The sequence below is a fragment of the Urtica dioica genome, chromosome 1 (genome assembly GCF_054948205.1).
Source record: "Urtica dioica subsp. dioica isolate 48M chromosome 1, U.dioica_male_clone48M_v1_H2, whole genome shotgun sequence".
Classification (NCBI taxonomy): domain Eukaryota; kingdom Viridiplantae; phylum Streptophyta; class Magnoliopsida; order Rosales; family Urticaceae; genus Urtica; species Urtica dioica.
Window position 1 is genome coordinate 19,058,778 of NC_142756.1, and position 20,153 is coordinate 19,078,930.

Here is a 20,153-nt window from a genome sequence, read left to right on the forward strand (position 1 = left end):
TTTTTGATCAATGGACCGTGACATAGTCTATCATATAATTAGTTCTTTTCTTTAGAGGGCGAGTGAGCAATCTCGTCAGATGCATCTCGACATCTCTGCTCTTGTTTATCTCTTAGGAATCATAGTTATTTTTATAACTTACTTTGTGCTCTTTCACTGAACAGTCTCATCTATTATGTAGGAGTTTGTCTCCGTTGCAAATTTATAGTAATTGCTCTTTATCAATATCATAAATAATACATATTTTGTTATATATATATATATATATATATAATACAAGGTAAATATTTAATATTGTTGTGAAAAATCCACATAGCAAGACCACGTGTCGCTCAAGTAATAAAGCGTACTAGAAGTACGGGTATCAAATCTCATGAGGTCTAAGTTTAATTAGTGATTAAATCAACTAGAACGAATTGAACTCAAAGCACTACTACAAATATGGGCATCAGGTGCGACAAAAGTCGCACCTGATGCCCACCGAGTCGCACCCGATAGTACTATCGGGTGCGACTTTAGGTGCGACTAAGTCGCACCTAATAGTCCGCAGCTAATACTATTGGACCAGCGCGGAGATCGGACCGGCGCGGAGGAGCGAAGGTGGAGGAGAGGACCAGCGCGGAGAAGCGGTACGGAGGAGCGAAGGTGGAGGAGAGGACCGGCGCGGAAGAGAGGACTGACGAGGAGCGGCTGCGGAGGACCGGCCGACGCGGAGGAGATGACCGGCGCGGAGGAGCGGCTGCGGAGGAAAGGACCGACGGAGGAGGAGAAGACCGGTCTGAGAAGAGCGGCGCGCGGACTTGGACGTCGGAGAAGGCGCGCGGACTTGGACGTCGGAGAAGACTCGGAGAAGAGAGAGGGAGAGAGGGAGCGAGGTCGCAGAGGGAGGGAGAGTCGCAGAGGGAGAGAGAGAGGGAGGGAGAGTAGCATAGGGGCTGTTGGGTTGGGGCTGTTGTGAAGAAGATGAAGAAGACGCAGCTGTTTAAAAACTAACCCTAGTAATCAGGTGCGACAAAGTCGCACCTGATACTCGAGTAGGTGCGACTAGTCGCACCTAAAAAAGATAATAGGTGCGACTCGTCGCACCTGAAAGTAAAAAAAAAAAAATAAAAAAAAATAAATACCACGCCAGACAAATGAAAAAAATGAGGGGGAGAAGTTGAGCGCTTATTTTTTTAAGACTTTCAGGTGCGACTAGTCGAACCTGAAAGTTTTCAAAACTATTGGGTGCGACTAGTCGCACCCTATACCACTTAAAATCAGCGAAATTTTTTTCATTTTTGGAGCCCTTTGGGTGCGACAAGTCGCACCTGTTGCCCATTTAGGTGCGACAAGTCGCACCTAATGCCCCTCCGCACCAGAAAGACTTATTTGTAGTAGTGAAGAATTGGAGGAAGAAGGTTGAGTTTTTTTTTTTAAATAAACAAAACAATTAAAGGATGGTTTTACGATTATGCGAAGGTACGGATCATGGCTTCACTAGTCTATTCAATGGTTTGGATTCTCGGAAATATCGCACAATTTAAACACTCATACTTTGCTAGCCTCATTCACAAACTTATCACCAAATCTCTCTCGAACATCTTGCAATCTAAACCTATGCCGGAATTTTAACGTTTAAACAACTACGTAACAATCTAGCTATCTCTAGCCTAGGAATGAATCACGGTAATTCAATTCATGCACATTAACGACCTAATATTTTTCAAGCATCAAGTTGAATTCAAAATCACGAATGAGGTCGCGAATCTCATACAAGCATTAAAAGTAGAATTGACTTAAACAAAAAAAATGTAGAATGAATAAATACTTCAATTAGAGTTAATTTGAATCTGTAACCATGTTCTAGGCTTGCTACACCATAGCTGTAATGTATAAACTTTTGTAAACGCTCGACTTATGAATTTGAATAAACTTATGAATTTGAATAAAATAGACGAGTTTTATTTCAAATTATTGTTACATATGAGACGTCCTTATATTTTAAATATCTTGAAAAAAATATAATATTTAAGGTCGACGAAATTTCGGAATAAGGATACTCGAGTAAACTCGATATTATTTTCCGAATAAAATTATTTGGAACATACTTGGAGATTTAAAAATCTCGAGAGTGAAAATAAATTTCGAAATCCGTTAAATATATATTCAAGGTAACGGGAATTAATGCGAATTTTCTTGGTTATTTTTCAAGATTATTTTTAATTAATCAAGGACGAAGTTGTGAAGTTTTATTCGAAAAGGACTAATGTGCAACAAATTGAAGGATAAGATTGAAAGAATAAAAATAAAAAGAGGTCGTTTGGAGTGAAACATGTCCAATTGTGGTGCAGCCACGTGTTCCTGTGTGGCTTAATGAGGAACAGCCACGTGGACATTTCTTTTTCTCTTCCTTCATTTTCGGTCTCCCCTTCTCTCTCTTCTTTCTTTCTTCTTCATTTTATTTTCTTCTCTTCTTCTTCCCCTGTCCCGCGCGCAAGACCTGCAGGAGAAAGAAAAAAAAAAAAAAAATTCGGCCATCATCTTTATCATGACCGATCATAACCATCACCTCACCTTCTCTCTTCCTTCTTCCTTTCTTTTTCCTTCGCGCGCGCCATCTCAGCCGTGAGCCTCTACCACCGCGAGCTCCAGCTGAGGAAGAGGAAAAGTCGCCGCGAGCTACGGCGACGCCGGACCGGGGGGAAAAACGTCGGGGAATGAGTGAGAACTCACCAAGGAGGTTGATTTCCACGAATCAAGGTGAGAAATCTTCTTTCCTCGGATTGAATTTTGGTTAGGGTTCATGCTCGAAATTTTGGGGGTTTTTGAATCCGAGTGGAATTCTGTGAAGTTGATTGATGTTTGTTGTTCATTGAGCTCGAGTTTTGATGTTATGACTTGAATTTGTCAATTGATTCGGATTTCTTGGTTTGGGTTGAAGTTTGGCCGAAAATTTGATAAGCTAGGGTTTGCAGAATTCAATTTTGGGGCTTTTGAATTTCTGAAGTTTTTTTTGATGAATATGAGACGTTTCTGTGATTATTTAATGTTTGGGTAAGGATTAAAAGTCATGATTTGATTTATGGTTTGATTTTTGGACGAATTTTGGTGATTATGTGAACATGGCCGTGTGGTTTAGTGAATCTTTTGGTTAGAAATTCTGGATTGATGTTGTTATGTGAGGCTGTGATGATGTTTGTTTGATGAAGGGAAGGCTATATGCTGGTAGATTTGATAATTAACATGACCAAAGGAAATGTCAGATTTGATAATTGTGGTAATATTTTTTTGAATATCTTAATAAAAAAATTAAAAGATTGACCATTTCTCTAATTATTTAGTTTTAAATGATGACTTTTTAAAAAAAAATATATGTTATTGTTAATTATCAAATTAAAACTTAAAAATCCCCTACAGATTTAGATTGGATGACATTATATATTTTTTAATTTATGCTTGTAATAAGTTAAGTTCTACATGTATGTAAAAAATGAAAAAAAAAAAACAAGTTAAACGTATTCAATTTCAATGGACAAAGAAAAGAAAAATTAATAAAAAAAAAAGATGCAAGAATCTTTCAAGTGTGAACGTTCGCCACCGCGCCTTTTCCACTGCTATGCATGTATCGGAGTCCTCCGACCGAATCGTGTCTCATGACTCTCATTCTCTCTCTCCCCTGAGATCAGCCCCAATTTGTTTTTCTAGGGTTTTCAGTTTACACGCTCTCAAAACGCCTCGTAAAAGCTCCCTAGGCAAGTTCGATATCTTTACACTCCTTTCTTCTGGTTCCTACTCATTCATTTAATTAGATATACAGGATTAACCGTGGGAAAAAAAAAATAAAGTATTCTATTTTTTTGCCTTATTTTAGCTTCGACGGGTTTAGAATATGATCAGACTTGGTCGCAGTGAGAATTTTTGGAATTTTTAGGTTGTGAATACGATTTCGAATGAATTCTGCAAAAGTGATAGTTATTCTTTCTCATTTTTTTCACCAACATTCCAGAATAGCTTTTGATTGAGTGGCAATCAGTTGAAGTTTTTTCCACGTATCTCTGTTCGAACTGTACAATATAATTTCTCCTCAGGCATTCGTAGTTCATACTCCATTGTTTCAGCATTTCAAGCTTTTTCTTTCTCCAAAACAGCTTGATTGATTGGCAATTAGTTGAAGTTATGAACTTTATTCTGTACAACTATGTTTGAGATGTTCAATATAATCTCTCCATGGGAATTCAATAAACTATACAACGCAACAGCAAACTACTCAAAAATCAAACCATTAGTAGTTCATAGTTCACCGTTCTTTTTTTTTTTTTTTTTTGGGTATTGCAGAGAAAAGAAGAAGAAGAAGAGGAAAAGAATGACGGTACTGAAGCGATACATTCTGCGGCTATTCATGTCGCAGAAGTACATAACGGCGAATGTGATAGACCGGAACAATGGGAGGATCGTCGCCACGTCATCGTCGGTGGAGCACGCGATCAAGAAGGGGATGGAGTGCGGGCGGACTAATCTGTGCGACACCAAGGCGGCCTCGGTGGTGGGAGAGGTCCTGGCCATGAGGCTGCGGGTGGAGGGCCTCGACCAAGGTCTTGGCCGGGGAATCCACGTCGACGTCGACAAGGCCATCGAGAAGAAGGGCTTCAAGGTCCGCTCCAAGGTTTGGGCCATCGTCGATTCCCTCAAGGCCCAAGGTGTCAAAATCGTTATCGAGAACGACTCCCACGGCCCACCCCAGCCCCCGCCGCCCTGTCACACCCACTTATGAGTTTCGTCGCGGTAATTTTTTTTTTAAATAATAATTATTGATGATGATCTCCAACCGGAATGAATGTAACGTCTATGGAAAGAAAACACTATACGGGTTGTTGAGAAATCATGATACGGCGATGTCAAGCTTGTGACTTTCATTTGTCTCTCTTTAGATACAGTTCATTTAGCTACACATCATCTCGCTCGAGTGCGATTTTCGAATGAACTTACCAGCTATGAGAGTAACACTACAGGTGGTTGAGGAACTGCGTCAAGATTTTGGGGTATTATCGAATACCCCTGGGCCCACGAAAACTAGCCTGATGATCTGAGTGGCTTTCGATGCCCCATTATTTGGCCTTTGGCCTGAAATGTTTGTGAGCAGAGTTGTATATGAAAAGAACACATCTTGTTAAAAATTGTACCTGAGTTTTGAATTATCGCCTAGTTATTTGCTCTTTCAAATCATCATTCAGTCAAGCTTAACCCCGCGCAATCGGAGATAAAAGAAATTTCATTTTCAGTTCCAGGAATATCCGGAATGGAAATTCCGTTCCGTTCCCAAGATTTGTCAAGCTGGTGCTTTTATCTAAGATCGATGGCAGTTGCAAAGAGAAACCGAAAATCAAGTTAATAGCTTATCTGATAATCACAACATTGAAGATAACAACAAAACTCAACAAGAACTCCATACACACACACGCACACACAAAAAAACATTATTAATATTTTAAAATCTAGGTCAAATCAAATGGAGAGGAGAGAAAGACGTTCGTCGACGGGGCAATCGACGTGGCAGGAGGAGCGAGAGGAGAAAGGTATGAGGATGAGGTCGAGATACCGCTGCTCCATCGGAGACGGAGAGCTCCGGCGAGTTCCCCGGTACTCCACGGGGTCTTGGAGGATGATATTCCCTTACTTGACGACACAGTAGAAGTTTCCGAGGAAGAACCGACCGTCTTTTATTCCAACCAGCATCTTCCGGTGGACAAGCTCTCTGAGGATTAGCGAATATGATACGGGTTTTTTAATTTTTCTTTGTGACTTTTTTTTTTATTTTTTATTTTTAGAAATTTGGTTCTTTTTGTAAATCAAAAGTTTTCTTCATTTTCTTTTCCTTTCTGCGACACTTTTATTTGTTCCTTTTCTTGTCTTTTTTAAATGACTTTAAAGCGCTGGTGGACATTGAACGCACTACATCTACTTTAGAGGTGGTGTGGAATTATCATCGTTTTTTAAATGATTTTTGTCTAACTATTGATTTTATTTTTTGCATTTTAATCATACTCATTAAATATAAAAGGCAGACTAAATAAATATTCCAAATAATTTATTATCTTTAAAATTTTGGTTGAACTATCTATCTAATCAGATAGATATCACTAATAAACTTTTAATTTAAAAATATCTCAAACATTTAAACATAACTCTCTCTCTCTCTCTCTCTCTCTCTCTCTCTCTCTCTCTCTCTCTCTCTCTCTCTCTCGGCATTGATGGATTCTGGCGAACTATGACGATCTCCGAAACAAACATGTGTGGAATTAATTTATAAATTATTTTTTTTTCATTTTATACGCTTATCATTGAAGTAAATATTGACTTTCATCGGAATTAATTGGAAATTATAGGAATGAATCAAAATTAATGAGAATTTTATACTCTTTTCAGCAATCGCGACTATAAAATGAGTCGTTGTTGATTTTAATTCAAATTAATTTAATTTAAGTCCGATTAATTACGATGACTTCCGATGATATTCAAGGGTCATTGGAAATTATCGGAAGTAATTGTAATTAATTAGTATTAATAAAAATTTATATGAATTCAGAGCAATATCAACTCCTTATGTAGTCGCTAGTCTCAAAAAGAGTCGTTGTTTCTTTAACTTGAATTAATTCTGAATAATTCCGATAAAATGTATACATTCTTCAATAGAGTCTAACATGAGGAAAAAAATTTAATTCCATTCGTTTTCGCCAGAGATCGTCGTAGTTCATCAAAATCGAGAGAGAGAAAGAGTGGAAATGAGAAGAAAACAAATTAAATTTAAATGGTTTGAAGTATTTTTGTCTGAAATAGGAGCACAAGTCTATTTTGAAATATTTATAAAAAATGAGGTCCATCAGTGATATTTCTCTAATTATTAAGCCTAGTGTAAGAAATTTTTGCATTACATAATACATAAAACAAAAAAAATTGCCAAAGTATTGGTAAAAGCCCATGTCGTTAGATAAAAAGCATGTGGTTTTCTCAACGACAAGAAAACATGTGATGATTCACATATCAAAGCTTTTTTTATTTCTGTCGTTGCTCACACTTACATATATACATGTCCACTTTCAAATTCTATTCAGAGTCTGAATCAATAAAGTACACAAAACCCCTTACTAAACAGATGACAAAAAAAGTAGATAAACATCTCTTCTGTCCTAGGCGAGCCCTAATATAGCTCTTCAAGAGCTCGATCATCAGATTAATTCAACACAAAAAACTAAATATCATCATAAGCGAGAAGGAAATGAATTGATGGGAAAGTGAGAGACCACTATTGGAGCTGCTCTCGGCTTCTTTTTCTTCTTCTTCTTCTCTGTTTTCTTAGCGTCTTTATCCGAGACTCGTGCCGAAGAAGAAAGCCCAAAGCAGTTCAAAACAAATGAAAAGAGAGCCATAATTATAAATAGATTTTTGTTTTGTTTTGTTTTGTTTTGTTTTTTTTGGTTAACAAACTGAGCGTATTTATAAGCAGAGACTGCAGGAGGAGTGTGAGACACGATATTGGTTCGGAATATCTATTAAATTAAATCATTATTCATCAGCATCTTTTACTTGGGGAGTTGAAACTGAAAGTTCAACGATATTGCTTTTCTTGTTAGACAAGGTTTGTTGTAATATATAAAAACTAGATGCTTTCAACAATAGTGACAGCACTAGAATAATTGGAAAGCTATCCACCATGTTGGACCCTGTGCTTTTTGTCCACATATGGATCCCACCTCATGCCATACAATGTGAGGTTCAAAAATAAAATATTTGGTTCATTGCTTCGATTTCGAAAATTAGATTATTGTTATTTTAAAATTTGAGTTGGAATATCAATTGAGATATCGCATATAAAACTGTGAGAGATTAACTATACATAGCTCATTATACGTAGTCTTTATAAAAAAAAAAAAAAAAAAAATTATACGTACTCAGTGTTTTAGTCAGTTAACTCTCGCATAACGGATTATATAAACTCATGTATGCAAAGAAGGAAGACATAAAGAAGCCACACAATCGATTTATTCACGAGGTTACACAACTCTTCGGAATTTGTAAATTCGTTACATCCTCGAGTATTTCTCCGTCGATTATTGGTTAAACTCTAGGAAGTTTAAACAATTGATTTAGAGAAAATTACAAGAATAATGTATCTTGATTTTTTGTAGGAAAAATTACAAAACTTTATTTAAGAAAAATTACATGGTTAGTGTTTCTGATTTTTGTTGAAATATTTCAAATTTTCATGAACTTTTTAGAATGCGAAGAGATACATATATTTACACTGCTTTTGTGATATTATAACTTATTGGAGCATAATTCACTCAAGAATTTAGTTGTAATAACTGGAGCTCGTTTATTAACTTTGAATCTACAAGTCGAGTGATACAAAAGTTTATACTTTACATCAACCTCTACCCAAATCTAACCTCAAAATAGTCACTACAAGACTCGATTCACAAACATACCTCGAAGTCATATTTACTTTTCATTTGAACACCAGAATTACACAAGACAAACAAACCAAAACATCTAGATGCTAAAAGTGAGCATCAACCTAAAACACTTTTTTTCTTCTCTTTTATAATTTTTATTTTATTTCTTTTCTTTTTCTTTTTCTTCTCAGCTCAACAAAACGCGTTTGAACATGTTTTCTTCTTCAATTCTTCTTCTTTCCCAATTAGCCAATCACTATTCATAAACTGAAGTAAAAGCTAACTTATGACTTTGAGCCTTCTAATTCGTATATAACATGTTTAGGTTAGTTTTGGACAAGTCTGGACCATCTGATCTCATCGAACGGCTCAAAATGGAGGAAAATCATGAAATCGCTGATCTGGAAAACACGTCTGCGCGGCGCGCCAACTAGCCTGCGTGGTGCACTGAAAGTGTTGCGCTTTCTCTTGCCCATTTCGCACGGATTGTTCTGGAGGCTGCCTTTGATCCTGTGCGGCGCCCTGCCTCTATTCTTTATCGTTTTTCATCTCTAAAGTCCCTGTTTGAATGCCGTTTACACCCCGTTTGCTCCGGAACTTCATAAATCGATCCAAGCACCTCCTTTACACTAAAAATCGCTCTTAAGTTTGAAATCACTCACAAACACATCAAACACTAAATTCACTCGAAAACGCATGAGAATTAAGCTCGAAATTGGGATTCTAATCACGTATAAAATTCTCTTATCAGTTATTTAGTATTTATATGGCCTTTGTAAATATTTGATTTTTACTAGTTTTTTAGTAATCGCTAGGTTTTTTAGATTTCTCGACATTACTTCACAATTATTGGACCTTAGTTTATGATCTTGATCGTTTATCAAATAATGTCGTTCTCGGGTATTCTACTCGCACTTTTATTATGGCTGAATTGTAACGAATAAACCCTAATCGATCATATATTTGGATTTGATCCGTAGAACAATTTTGTTTAGTATAATTGCATATATAATTTTTTTCCTTTACTAAACAATAATTGCATGTCAAATCCATCTATCTTTCAGCTGTGACTTATGTCCTTAATACCAAATGTAATTGGATTGATTGTTGTTTTGTATCAAGTTTGATTCACAACTTCATTTTCTATATTATTTTAGTCTTTAGTTAAATTATGTACTAAATAAGATATTTTTATATCTTGATCTTATAAAGTAGCAATATACAACATAGATGTTTAGGAAGAAGCAATCTCATGTGCCACCCAGTATTTGAGAAGACTTCAAAGAAAAAAAGGATATGTAAGGGTCAATGCAAGCATTGCAGGAGCGATTATAAGTGTGATATAAGAGCAAGAAAGACACTATTACACTATGGACGCATCTAGCAAAGTGCAAGAAGAACCTAAATAATAATATAGAGAAAAAAAAACTCTAGCCTTTGAAAAGTTGTATGAGAATGATGGTTAAATGATCAATATTTTGTGTTGAGATGTGCAAGATCCGATGCAATATGAAATTGGTCTCCAAACCGGAAAGGACCGTTTACAAGGATTTGAAAGTTTTTAGGTTGGACTGCAAAAAAAATAAACGAAATGACCGATTTAGATCGGTCCGCTCTAGTTTGGACAAGTTTAAACTGTTCTGAGTTTTTTTTTTCACAAATTTATTAAGAGAATACATATAAAAAAATATGAAAAGTATTAATTATGATATCCAATCCAAGGGACCAAAGTAATAGAATTATTAAAAAAAAAATCTTAAAAAATTTAGGACCAGTCCAATCTGGTCTAACTCGCGGTCTCAATTTTTTTAGCTGAACATGGCTATTTAAAACCGGTCTAATCAAATTGAACCAAAATAGATTGGAAAAAATTGTTTCAAACCGGACCGACCATTCTAATAGGTGATTGTCCGATCCAATTTATGATCTTCTATTTTCTTGCACATCTTTAGTGTCCGGATGCGGCCACATTTTACCTTTATTGTCTAGATGAATCTAATTAACTAATTAATAATGAGGGTAATAAGGGTCTAAATAATATACCACGTTAGCCTATTGGTTATTTGTTTAATGTTTCTAAACCAAACTTTACCTATATTGAATTTTGAAGTTACCTAGTTCGTGATAAAATTCTTATTAATATATCATCAAATATTTTATTTATTTGAAAATATCACAAAGTCTTTTTTTTATATTACATTATATTTCATGACATAAAGGCCAAAAAAAAAATAATAATTAAAATAAACATAAAGTAAACATACATGCTATCTCTAATTAGTAGACTCTCTCTCTCTCTCTCTCTCTCTCTCTCTCTCTCTCTCTCTCTCTCTCATATCCACTTCGTACTTTGGAACATATATTAAAACAAGCGCTTTGTCCCGGCGTTGCCGGGAAAATTTGATAATTTATATTATAATAGATTATCTGTAAATGGTTTGCAATTGTTGTTTGTCCATTATTTTACAATTTTTTAAGATATATGTAAATCCATTTAAAACTAACTCAGATTTAAAAAATTAAATAGATCAGTTTTAATCATGATGAACATTAAACTTATGACTAACCAAAAGGTGTAATTAATATAGATTTATGTAAGTAAGTCTGCATTTGTGACAACTGCGGTTGTTTGGCTCTTGGTTTGGCTACGCCATTTTGTAAATATATTTAAAATATTTTAGTGGGACAATGGAAATTTTGGTTATTTATAAAGCTACATTGCTCGTTTAAAAAAAAAATAAAGCTACATTGCTTTGCTAAACAATGGAAAATTTGGTAATTTATAAAGCCCAATAGATAATAAATTCATAAAAACAATATTACAAAGCCCAATATGATATAAGCACAAAAAATGCAACGTGTCTTGTTCAAGGATTGAAATCCCGGGGGAACTGGACGGGAACCGGCCGGGATCCCCCTTTTTTGAACTCCCCGGCACCGGAACCACCAAAACCGGAAGTTTTCGGTGATTCCGGGGGAACCGGACCGGGAACCGGACCGGGAACCGGGAAGGAACCCGGTTCTCACTTCCCGGTCCGGTTCAGTTAAAAAAAAAAAACAAACAAAAACCGAGTATAAATACCCGGGTTCCTAAAGAAAAAAGTCATTCACGCCGGGTTTGGATCTGAAATTTTCCGCCGCGAGCCGAGCCTTTTCTTCCTAGATCCCGCCAACCCGCTAGCTTCCCGACGCGACGACGGCCATTTCTTCCCGTATCCCGCTGGATCCCGCCTTTCCCGGTTAGCTTCCCGGCGTCTCCTCTCAGTCCGGCGTCCTCGGCGGCGCGCGGCGCCGCTCGTCTTCTCGGCTAGAACGCGCGCGCGAGGTGGGTTCCGGGTCTCGGTGGCTGTCTCCCTCTCCCTCAGTCGCGCTCTCTCGGCTTCTCTCTCTCTCTGCTCGTTCTTTCTTCTTTTTTTTTTCTTTCCCGTTTCTTTTTCTCACGTATTGTACTGTTGTTGTTATTGTTTTGATTAATGACGAATAAAATCTATGTGTGTGTCTTTAATGCTTTGCTTGACTTTGTTTTTTTACCCATATAATAAAGTAAAGGAGAAAATTCGGTTAACCAAAGTTAATTGTTGAACATTTATTTCAGTTAACGGTTAATTGTTAAGCGATATTAATATAAGCCCAATTAACCGAAATTAATTGATTTAACCGAGAATAGTTATGTGTGATTATTTGTATTTCGAAGTTAATATGAATAGCATTTAATTATAGAGATTGTAATTGATAATGCACTATTAAATGCCTATTTCAAAAGCAAAATATCATCATTACGTTCAATATTAATTAGAAATAATATGCTCTTATATATACATATGTATAAAACCGAAATACAATGTATCACGCTCAGGAATTGAATGCCTATTTATAGAAAATATTCAATGCAAGTATAAATAGTATTAAATAGCGAATTGTATTACAACGTTTACTTTCATGGTATTTAGTATTTTATTTCCCAAACAGGATTCAAATAATGAATGCATTATTTTTTTTAATTAATTATTTTAAGTTAACCTAGGTTAACTGAAAGCTTACTCGGTTAAAATTAACCGGACAGTTAATTTTAACCGAAATTTCAGTTAAAATTAATTGTACAATTAATTTTATCCGGATAATTTCAATTAAAAAATAAATCAAAATAAAATCATTAACCGAATTTTCTGCTTTATAATAAAGGGATAAGTTGTGGTCCAATAAGAAAATGATAAGGTTAAAGAGAATCCAAGATTTCCCAATAAGTCCCTCATCAGTAAAGGTGGCCATATGGGATCCCGCGGGACCCCGTTTCCCGTATTATTGGTACCATGTCGGAAATGAGAAAAACCCATATTATAAAATATGGTACCGGGACTTTTGTCCCGGAACCATCCGGGAAATGGGACGGAACCGGGATCCCCGTTTAGCACCGTTTAGTACCGTATTTTTTATATTGTATTTTTTCTAATTGAAAATATATGAATTTTTATTTATTTTTAAATGTATTTATGATTAAAATAAAATAAAATAAATAAATATGGGAAATATGGGAATCCCGGAACCGCGAAATATGGTACCGGGAATTCCCGGTACCGTGGAAAATGGTTCCGGGATTTCCCGGTACCATTTTTTACGGTCCCGGGAGTCCCATTTCCCGCAAAATATGGGACGGGACCAGGGGATCCCATTTCCCGGGTTCCATATGGCCAGCTTTACTCATCAGTTGCAAATAGATCATTTTCTTTTTATTGATGTTGCACTTAATCCTTTCTTATTTGCAACCTCTAGCAAACTGACCTGAACTCAAATTTTATTTCGATTGGATCCTGAAAAATTCATTACAACCAAGTCATCTTCATCTAATTATTTAGTTAAATCCATAACCGAACGGATTATAATTATATGATTCGAACCGAGAATTTTCTCATTCGTTCTCGATTAATTCAAATATTCTAAAATCTTATCGACATTGATATTCTTAATTTCCAATTCTCGATTATTTCCTCGTTCTTTCGAGAAATTCCTTAATATTATTTCCTTTGAAATCTTGAAATCTCACTTGAAATGTGAACCGATGGAGTATAGAGAAAATCTTCTCGTTTATCTGAAACGGGAGAGGAATGAAATTCTATATAAATTCAAATGAGAGAGAAAAATATAATCTCATTTATTTATTTTCGAGAGAGAGAATCATATGGAGACGGCGTTTAGAAAATTAGGTTGTGCGGGTCTCACAATTACTGTATGACCGCTACATACGGTTGTTTTGAGTAGTCATTTATATTCCTTCTATTGAACTTACTTTATGTTGTGTTTGTAATTTGGTATTGTGTTGAAACATTGTACACTATTTTTAATTTTATGAATTTTATCCTACGTACTTTGTATGTTTTTTTGTATATTTCTTTTCTGAATTCCCCTCGGTAAATACGGTATTTGACGGTATTCCTCTACGGTAACGGTAAGTTCAACGGTATCGGTTTCCTTTTTTTTTCCTGCTTCCCCCGGTATTCCTCTACGGTATCGGAGGTTACCAGTAAATTCGAAAGCTCGGAATGGTAACGGTAACGGTATTTCGATCCTTGGTCTTGTTTATAATAAAAAAGTAAATGATGTGTCTTCTATATACGTTTCCTTGCTCAAGGGTTTGATATCACTGTATAAAATCGATTGTAAGAGAGAGAAAGGGAGAGAGAGAGAAAGAGAGAGAGAGAGAGACATAAAAACGATCCGAAAGAGTAAAAGAGACGAAAATGAAAATATCGATCAGCAGAAGAAAAAAAAAAATAGAAAGAAGGAGATGGCAATAGAGAAAGAAGAAGATGGTCAAGCGATTGTATTAAGGTAAAGTTTCGATTTTAAAGAACAAATTTTAGGGTTTTATTTTTCTTGACTTTTAAAGAGCAAATTTAGGGTTTTATTTTTATTGAATGTTTTTCAATTAAAATTCGTTATAAGCTTTGGTTATGCGTTTGATTTTTTCATTCTGATTTGTATTTATTAGTTTGGTTAAAAAAATCTTGATTTTTAAAGAATAAATTAGGGTTTTATCCCGTTTTCGAATTTGATGGTGATTAACTTTGCTTACGCGTTTGATTTTTTCCTTCTACACATGCCTTGTTAGAGAGATGCCAAGCATCTAATAGGCCTTCTTGTACAAACATTTCAACCATTTTTAAAGCTTCAGATCAATTCAACAAAGAAAAAAATATTTTTTTAAAACTCAAAACCATTTATTTTTAATCAGTAAAGCCAAGTTGTTGGACCCTTGGACTCTACATTAGATACACACCGAAAATATTTTGTGATAAGACTTGTTTCTTTGGAGTTCTCTCATCTGACATTACAGCAAGGAAACAGGAATTAAAATAGCAGTTTCTTGATAAGTTTAGTTTAATTTTCTCCGAAGGACTTAATATTCAGCTAGACTCTGTGAAGATCATGGAGTTCTCGCTTGAAAATATGTGTTGATCTTCAAATTATTTGGTATCGTTACAGATTGTGAGTTGATATCATGGTGGTTTCTATTCAATTTAACATAGCAGTGTGAATGCTATTCAAGTAAACCAAGATTTAAACTCCTGATAAATGATAGAGGTTTGGAATTTTTGCTTTTATTTTATTTATTTATTTATTTATTTTTTTTTTTATGTTTTGGAACGATTTGGTTTCCTGCCAACAGGTATGAAGCAAATATCTGAAGAAGATTAAAAGAAGAGGGTGAAAAATTAATAACAGAGACACTTACCAAAATATATAGATAGTGACTAATTTGAATTGCTCAGGGCAACTCCAACCCAATTCTTATATTTGGTGTTAATTCAACACAACTTTTGTGTTGATTTAGCACCAAATTTTTTTCCAACTCCAACCACAACACCAAATTACACACTAAAAATACTATTCACCATTATTATATTATTAAAATAAAACAATCTCTTTATTAATAAATATTTCAATAAATAATTATAATGGTGATATTTTTTAATTAAGTGATTAAAATAATTTAGTACTTACCAATATTTAACAAAAATTAAGATAAATAAGAAAAAGATAAATAAAAATAACATTACTAAAAATATTACATTTAAATAATTCAACATAAAAACATACATTTGAAAGATAGATTACATCGTACTAATTATCAGAATTAGTATATTCATTCCACAATTGCTCAATTAATGCATTTCGAAGTTCAATATGAGCGTCTCTGTTCTTGATTTAACGGTGTCGACCTAAGAATTGTTGAAATCGAGCATCTTCATCGCCTGCCATCTCAACTTCAGCATTTGGAACTTTGGCTCGTTCTTCAATGGTTGGATTAACATCGCGTTCATATTCTATTATCATATTATGTAAAATAATACAAGAAGTCATGATATCATTTAACACTTTCTTACTCCAAAAGCGGGATGGTCCGGCCACAATTGCAAATCTTGACTTCAATACTCCAAATGCACGCTCCACATCCTTTCTACATGCTTCTTGCTTCATTGCAAATAACTTTTTTTTTGGACCACGTGGATCGTGAATAGTTTGAACAAGGGTCGACCATTTTGGGTATATGCCATCAACTAGATAATAACCCATGTTATATTCTTTTCCATTAATGACAGAATTGGCAGGTGAAGCAGTACCCTCAGCAAGATTAGCAAAAAGATGAGATGCCTCTAGCACATTAATATCATTATTAGATCCTGGTAGACCGAAGTATGCATGCCATATCCAAAGATCATAATCAGCTACATCTTCTAGAATAATCGTAGGAGATCCACTACGTCCTGCATATTGACCTCCCCAAGCTGTTGGGCAGTTTTTCCACTTCCAATGCATACAATCTAAGCTACCCAACATACCTGGAAATCCTCGATGCTCATTAATGTGGAGAAGTCTTGCAACGTCATTCGCATTAGGTGCTCGAAGATAATGGCCTCCAAACACCTCGACAATAGCATGGCAAAATCTCTTCAAGCATTCCAAAGTTGTGGACTCGCCTATTTTGATATACTCATCGGTGGAGTCTGCCGGTGATCCATATGCCAACATTCGTAAAGCGGCTGTTAGTTTTTGCAAACTAGATAACCCGAGTTTACCGAGTCCATCTCTTCGTTGGACAAAGTAATTGTCATGCCTTTGCACAACATCATGAATTTGAAGAAATAAAGCTCGGCTAATTCGAAATCTTCGTCGAAACATTGTCTCTGGGAATCGAGGATTCTCTGCAAAATAGTCGTTGAAGAGATTGTGAGCGGCTTGTTCCCGATCATGGTTGATAACGATATGACCAGGAATAGATCCACGATGAGAGCCTTCGGTATTTAGCATACGATTTAGCATGAAATTGTTATTTTCAGTAATTTGAGATATGACTTTGTTTTCTAGATCTTCATAAAATTCATTATCTGAAGAAGAAGAAGAAGAAGAGGAAGAAGATGGTATGTAAGATGAACTACCATATTGAAAATTCATCGTTTTTATTGAGAAGAAGTATACGGTAAAGAAGGAGGTGATATTTTTCCAAGTATGAAACTCATCATTTATAGAAAGAAATAAATAGATCCGGACCATTGAATTTTAGATCTAAAATCTAGCCGTTCAATTTCTGTCACATCTCGTCTCTGAGCATTATCAGAAACAAACAAATAGATCTGGACCATTGAATTTTAGATCTAAAATCTAGCCGTTCAATTTTTGTCACATCTTGTCTCTGAGCATTATCAGAAACAAACAAATAGATCTGGACCATTGAATTTTAGATCTAAAATCTAGCCGTTCAATTTCTGTCACATCTTGTCTCTGAGCATTATCAGAAACAAACAAATAGATCATTTTCTACCGAGTCACCTGTAACCCCCGGTATGAATTCATTTGATCTTAACATGAACGATCAAGAAGGCACTTGCAATTTCTCTGGAAGACCAATGGGTGTAAAAAAAGCAAAGAAACAACAAAAAGATGCTGAAGAATTTAAAAAAATGATGGACAAAAATGAGAGTCTTGTCCGAACTATTAAAGATTCTAATATTGATAGAATTGAAGTTCAGAGACAAAAAAATGAACTTCGAAAGAAAAAAATTGAGCTAGCTCAAATGAAAGAAGAGAATAAAATTTTATTCATGAATTTGGATACTATATCCGACCCAAATATGCGTGAATTTCTAGTAAAAGAAAAATAAAAAATTATGCAAAAAAGAGCACAGACGAACCAATATGAAGAACAAGGAGAAGGTTCTGAATATTATGGATCTCAATATCGAGCATCTAATTATCAACAAAATCGAGCTCAGGGAGATCAAACTCAGGGAGATCAAACTCAAGATTACACTCAGTATTATAATTATCTTGACGGAACTGGAAATAATTTTTCCCATTATTAAATTGTGTTTTAAGTTTTTACTATGCCTTTTAAAATTATGTTATTGTTTTTAGTTTTTATTTTATTTTGTGTGTTTAATTTAAACTTTGTAATCTATGTTTAAATTTTTTATGTTTTACTTGAAGTTTATTTTAATGTATTTTTTGTTGTCAATTTATGAGTTTTGGTGTTTTATAAATAATTATAGGGTTAATATATACATATATATATATATATATAATTAATGTTTAATGTGTTATTAAAAGTATTTAAAAAAAAAAAAACTTTGCCGTGTGATACAGTGCCACTGCAAATATAGCGTGACACTGTATCACACACTATATTTGGTGATACAATTGCAGTATGGTTGGAGCATATCACACGGAAAATATAGTGGGATGCCGTGTGATAGGAGAAGCCCTCATGGCACTGTTTGGTTTGCCGCCAACGTGTAAAGTGGTGAATTTCTCTTCTTTGATATCTTAAATTAATTTGGTATGAAATGTTGACATTGTATATCTTAGATTATACAACCTGAAAATAGCATGAAAACCCAGTTATACTAAGAAAATTAGTTGTATTACATCTTATATTAGAGTACCTGTTATCTGACGCTATTATATGGCTTTTTTGTAACACTTGAATTGATGTTATATTTTGATCTGGTGCTCTTGGAAGAGTTTTAATTTTTTTCTACAGGTCGATGTCTTTATATAGACAAAAAAGAAGCAAAGTGGAGTAGCTGAAGAGTGAAGAGTCCTGATATATCCATCAAGATCTAGAGCGTAGCCGAAGAGTCCATAAATATCTGGAAATTTCGGTGGCAGTTTCGTAATTTTGAAGACTTTATAGGGTTATAAGATTTAGTGGCAGAACTGTAACTACAATAATTTTGAGGGACAATTTTGTAAAAAGAATTCCATAACAGTATTTAGTCATAGTAATTTCAGAGAATTATAAGGATGTTTTCGTAATTTCAGAGAATTGGTGTTTATACACTGGATGAACCTCTTTATATATATAAGGGAAAATAACACATTTATACCCTGTGTTTTAGTGAAATGTCGAGTTTAACCCTCGGTTTTCAAAAATTTCGAGTTCATACCCTCTGTTTAACTAAAATGACGAAATTATACCCACTGTTTAACTAAAATGACGAAATTATACCCTGAAATAGACAACAGTGTCACGAATATTCTTTTTATTGACTTTTCATTGACGTTGACTATAATATTTATATATAAACACCAATTATCTTTATTCATTCGCGCTATATATGTAATTTATTTAAAAACTAAAAAATAAACAACAGTCTCTTAATCGTGAAGAACACAGAAAGAGGCAAAGGGGTAAACATCGATAGTTGATAGTCATCAAAATCGCATATTCGAACAGAGAATCCAGGATTTAGAGTTACAATTCGAACACAGAATGAAGTCATTTCTTAGGAGGTATGAGTTTTATTATTTAATTTCAATTTAAGGCTATTTTTATTTCAAAATTGAGAATTTGGAAGTTAGGGCACTGATTTAGATTTGATTTGGTTTTTCTTATATAAGAGTTAATATCAATGAAAGAGAGATTTGTGACGCTGTTATTCATTTCAGGGTATAATTTCGTCATTTTAGTTAAACAGATGGTATGAACTCGACATTTTTGAAAACCGAGGGTCAAACTCGACATTTCACTAAAACACATGGTATAAATGTGTTATTTTCCCTATATATAATAATATGTCTATTATCAAAATAGAGCTCTTTACGTATCACATGCAAGTGTAAAAAATAATAGAAGGTGATCATTTTCTTTCACAGAATATATATATATATATATATATATATATATATGTTTTTTTTTCAAACTTATGCACCACTACAACGTGGTTCCCGGTTTTTTTTTTTTTTTTTTTTTATAATATAATTTCTTTTTGTAGGAAACGATTTCATAAAAGATCTAGATATATTGTATTACTCATTATGTATTTTATGTTTGTGCATATTGGAGGAAGGAACCGAATTCGTTATTTTTTTTTATATTTTTATTTTTTATATTTCTGAATTGTAAGTAATTAATTGTTATTAACAAGTGCTGATTTTGTATGGTTTAAGGGTGTTTTTTTTTTTTTTTTTTTTTTTTTTTTAACTTTTGAATCGTTAGTAAATTTTCATTTAATGAGTTTTCAGATTTTTTGTGCAATAACAATTCTAATTTTTTTTTCGATAAAAGAGAAATTGAAGTGTAACGATATTTTTTTATTTTGAGAAATATTAATTGCATGTATTTTAGGGAAGTAGTTCGTGGGATTTTAATTACCTTTCTGTTTTTAATTTCTGAAAATAAATAATAAATGACGTTTGGAATGACCATGTAAGTTACAAATTTCA

At 34.3% G+C, this 20,153-nt stretch overlaps 1 protein-coding gene across 4 annotated transcripts; it reads left to right on the forward strand.

The window, feature by feature from the left end:
* The first annotated feature begins 2,443 nt into the window (after positions 1-2,443).
* On the forward strand, positions 2,444-5,912 carry LOC149407691 (uncharacterized). Of its 4 annotated transcripts, none has more exons than XM_089614941.1 (3): positions 2,444-2,742; positions 4,318-4,764; positions 5,479-5,912. In XM_089614941.1, the coding sequence occupies exon 2, from the start codon at positions 4,346-4,348 to the stop codon at positions 4,751-4,753; it is 408 nt and encodes a 135-aa protein (XP_089471067.1). In that variant the 5' UTR covers positions 2,444-2,742; positions 4,318-4,345; the 3' UTR covers positions 4,754-4,764; positions 5,479-5,912. The 4 variants fall into 4 exon arrangements, with proteins under 4 accessions (XP_089471067.1, XP_089471046.1, XP_089471054.1 ...); XM_089614920.1 differs by lacking the exon at positions 5,479-5,912 and adding an exon at positions 4,911-5,181; XM_089614928.1 differs by lacking the exon at positions 5,479-5,912 and adding an exon at positions 4,917-5,181.
* Positions 5,913-20,153: the final 14,241 nt, after the last annotated feature.

What these genes read in the sequence shown, in the direction of transcription:
- LOC149407691 (XM_089614941.1), top strand. Translation starts at nt 4,346, where the DNA reads ATGACGGTACTGAAGCGATACATTCTGCGGCTATTCATGTCGCAGAAG.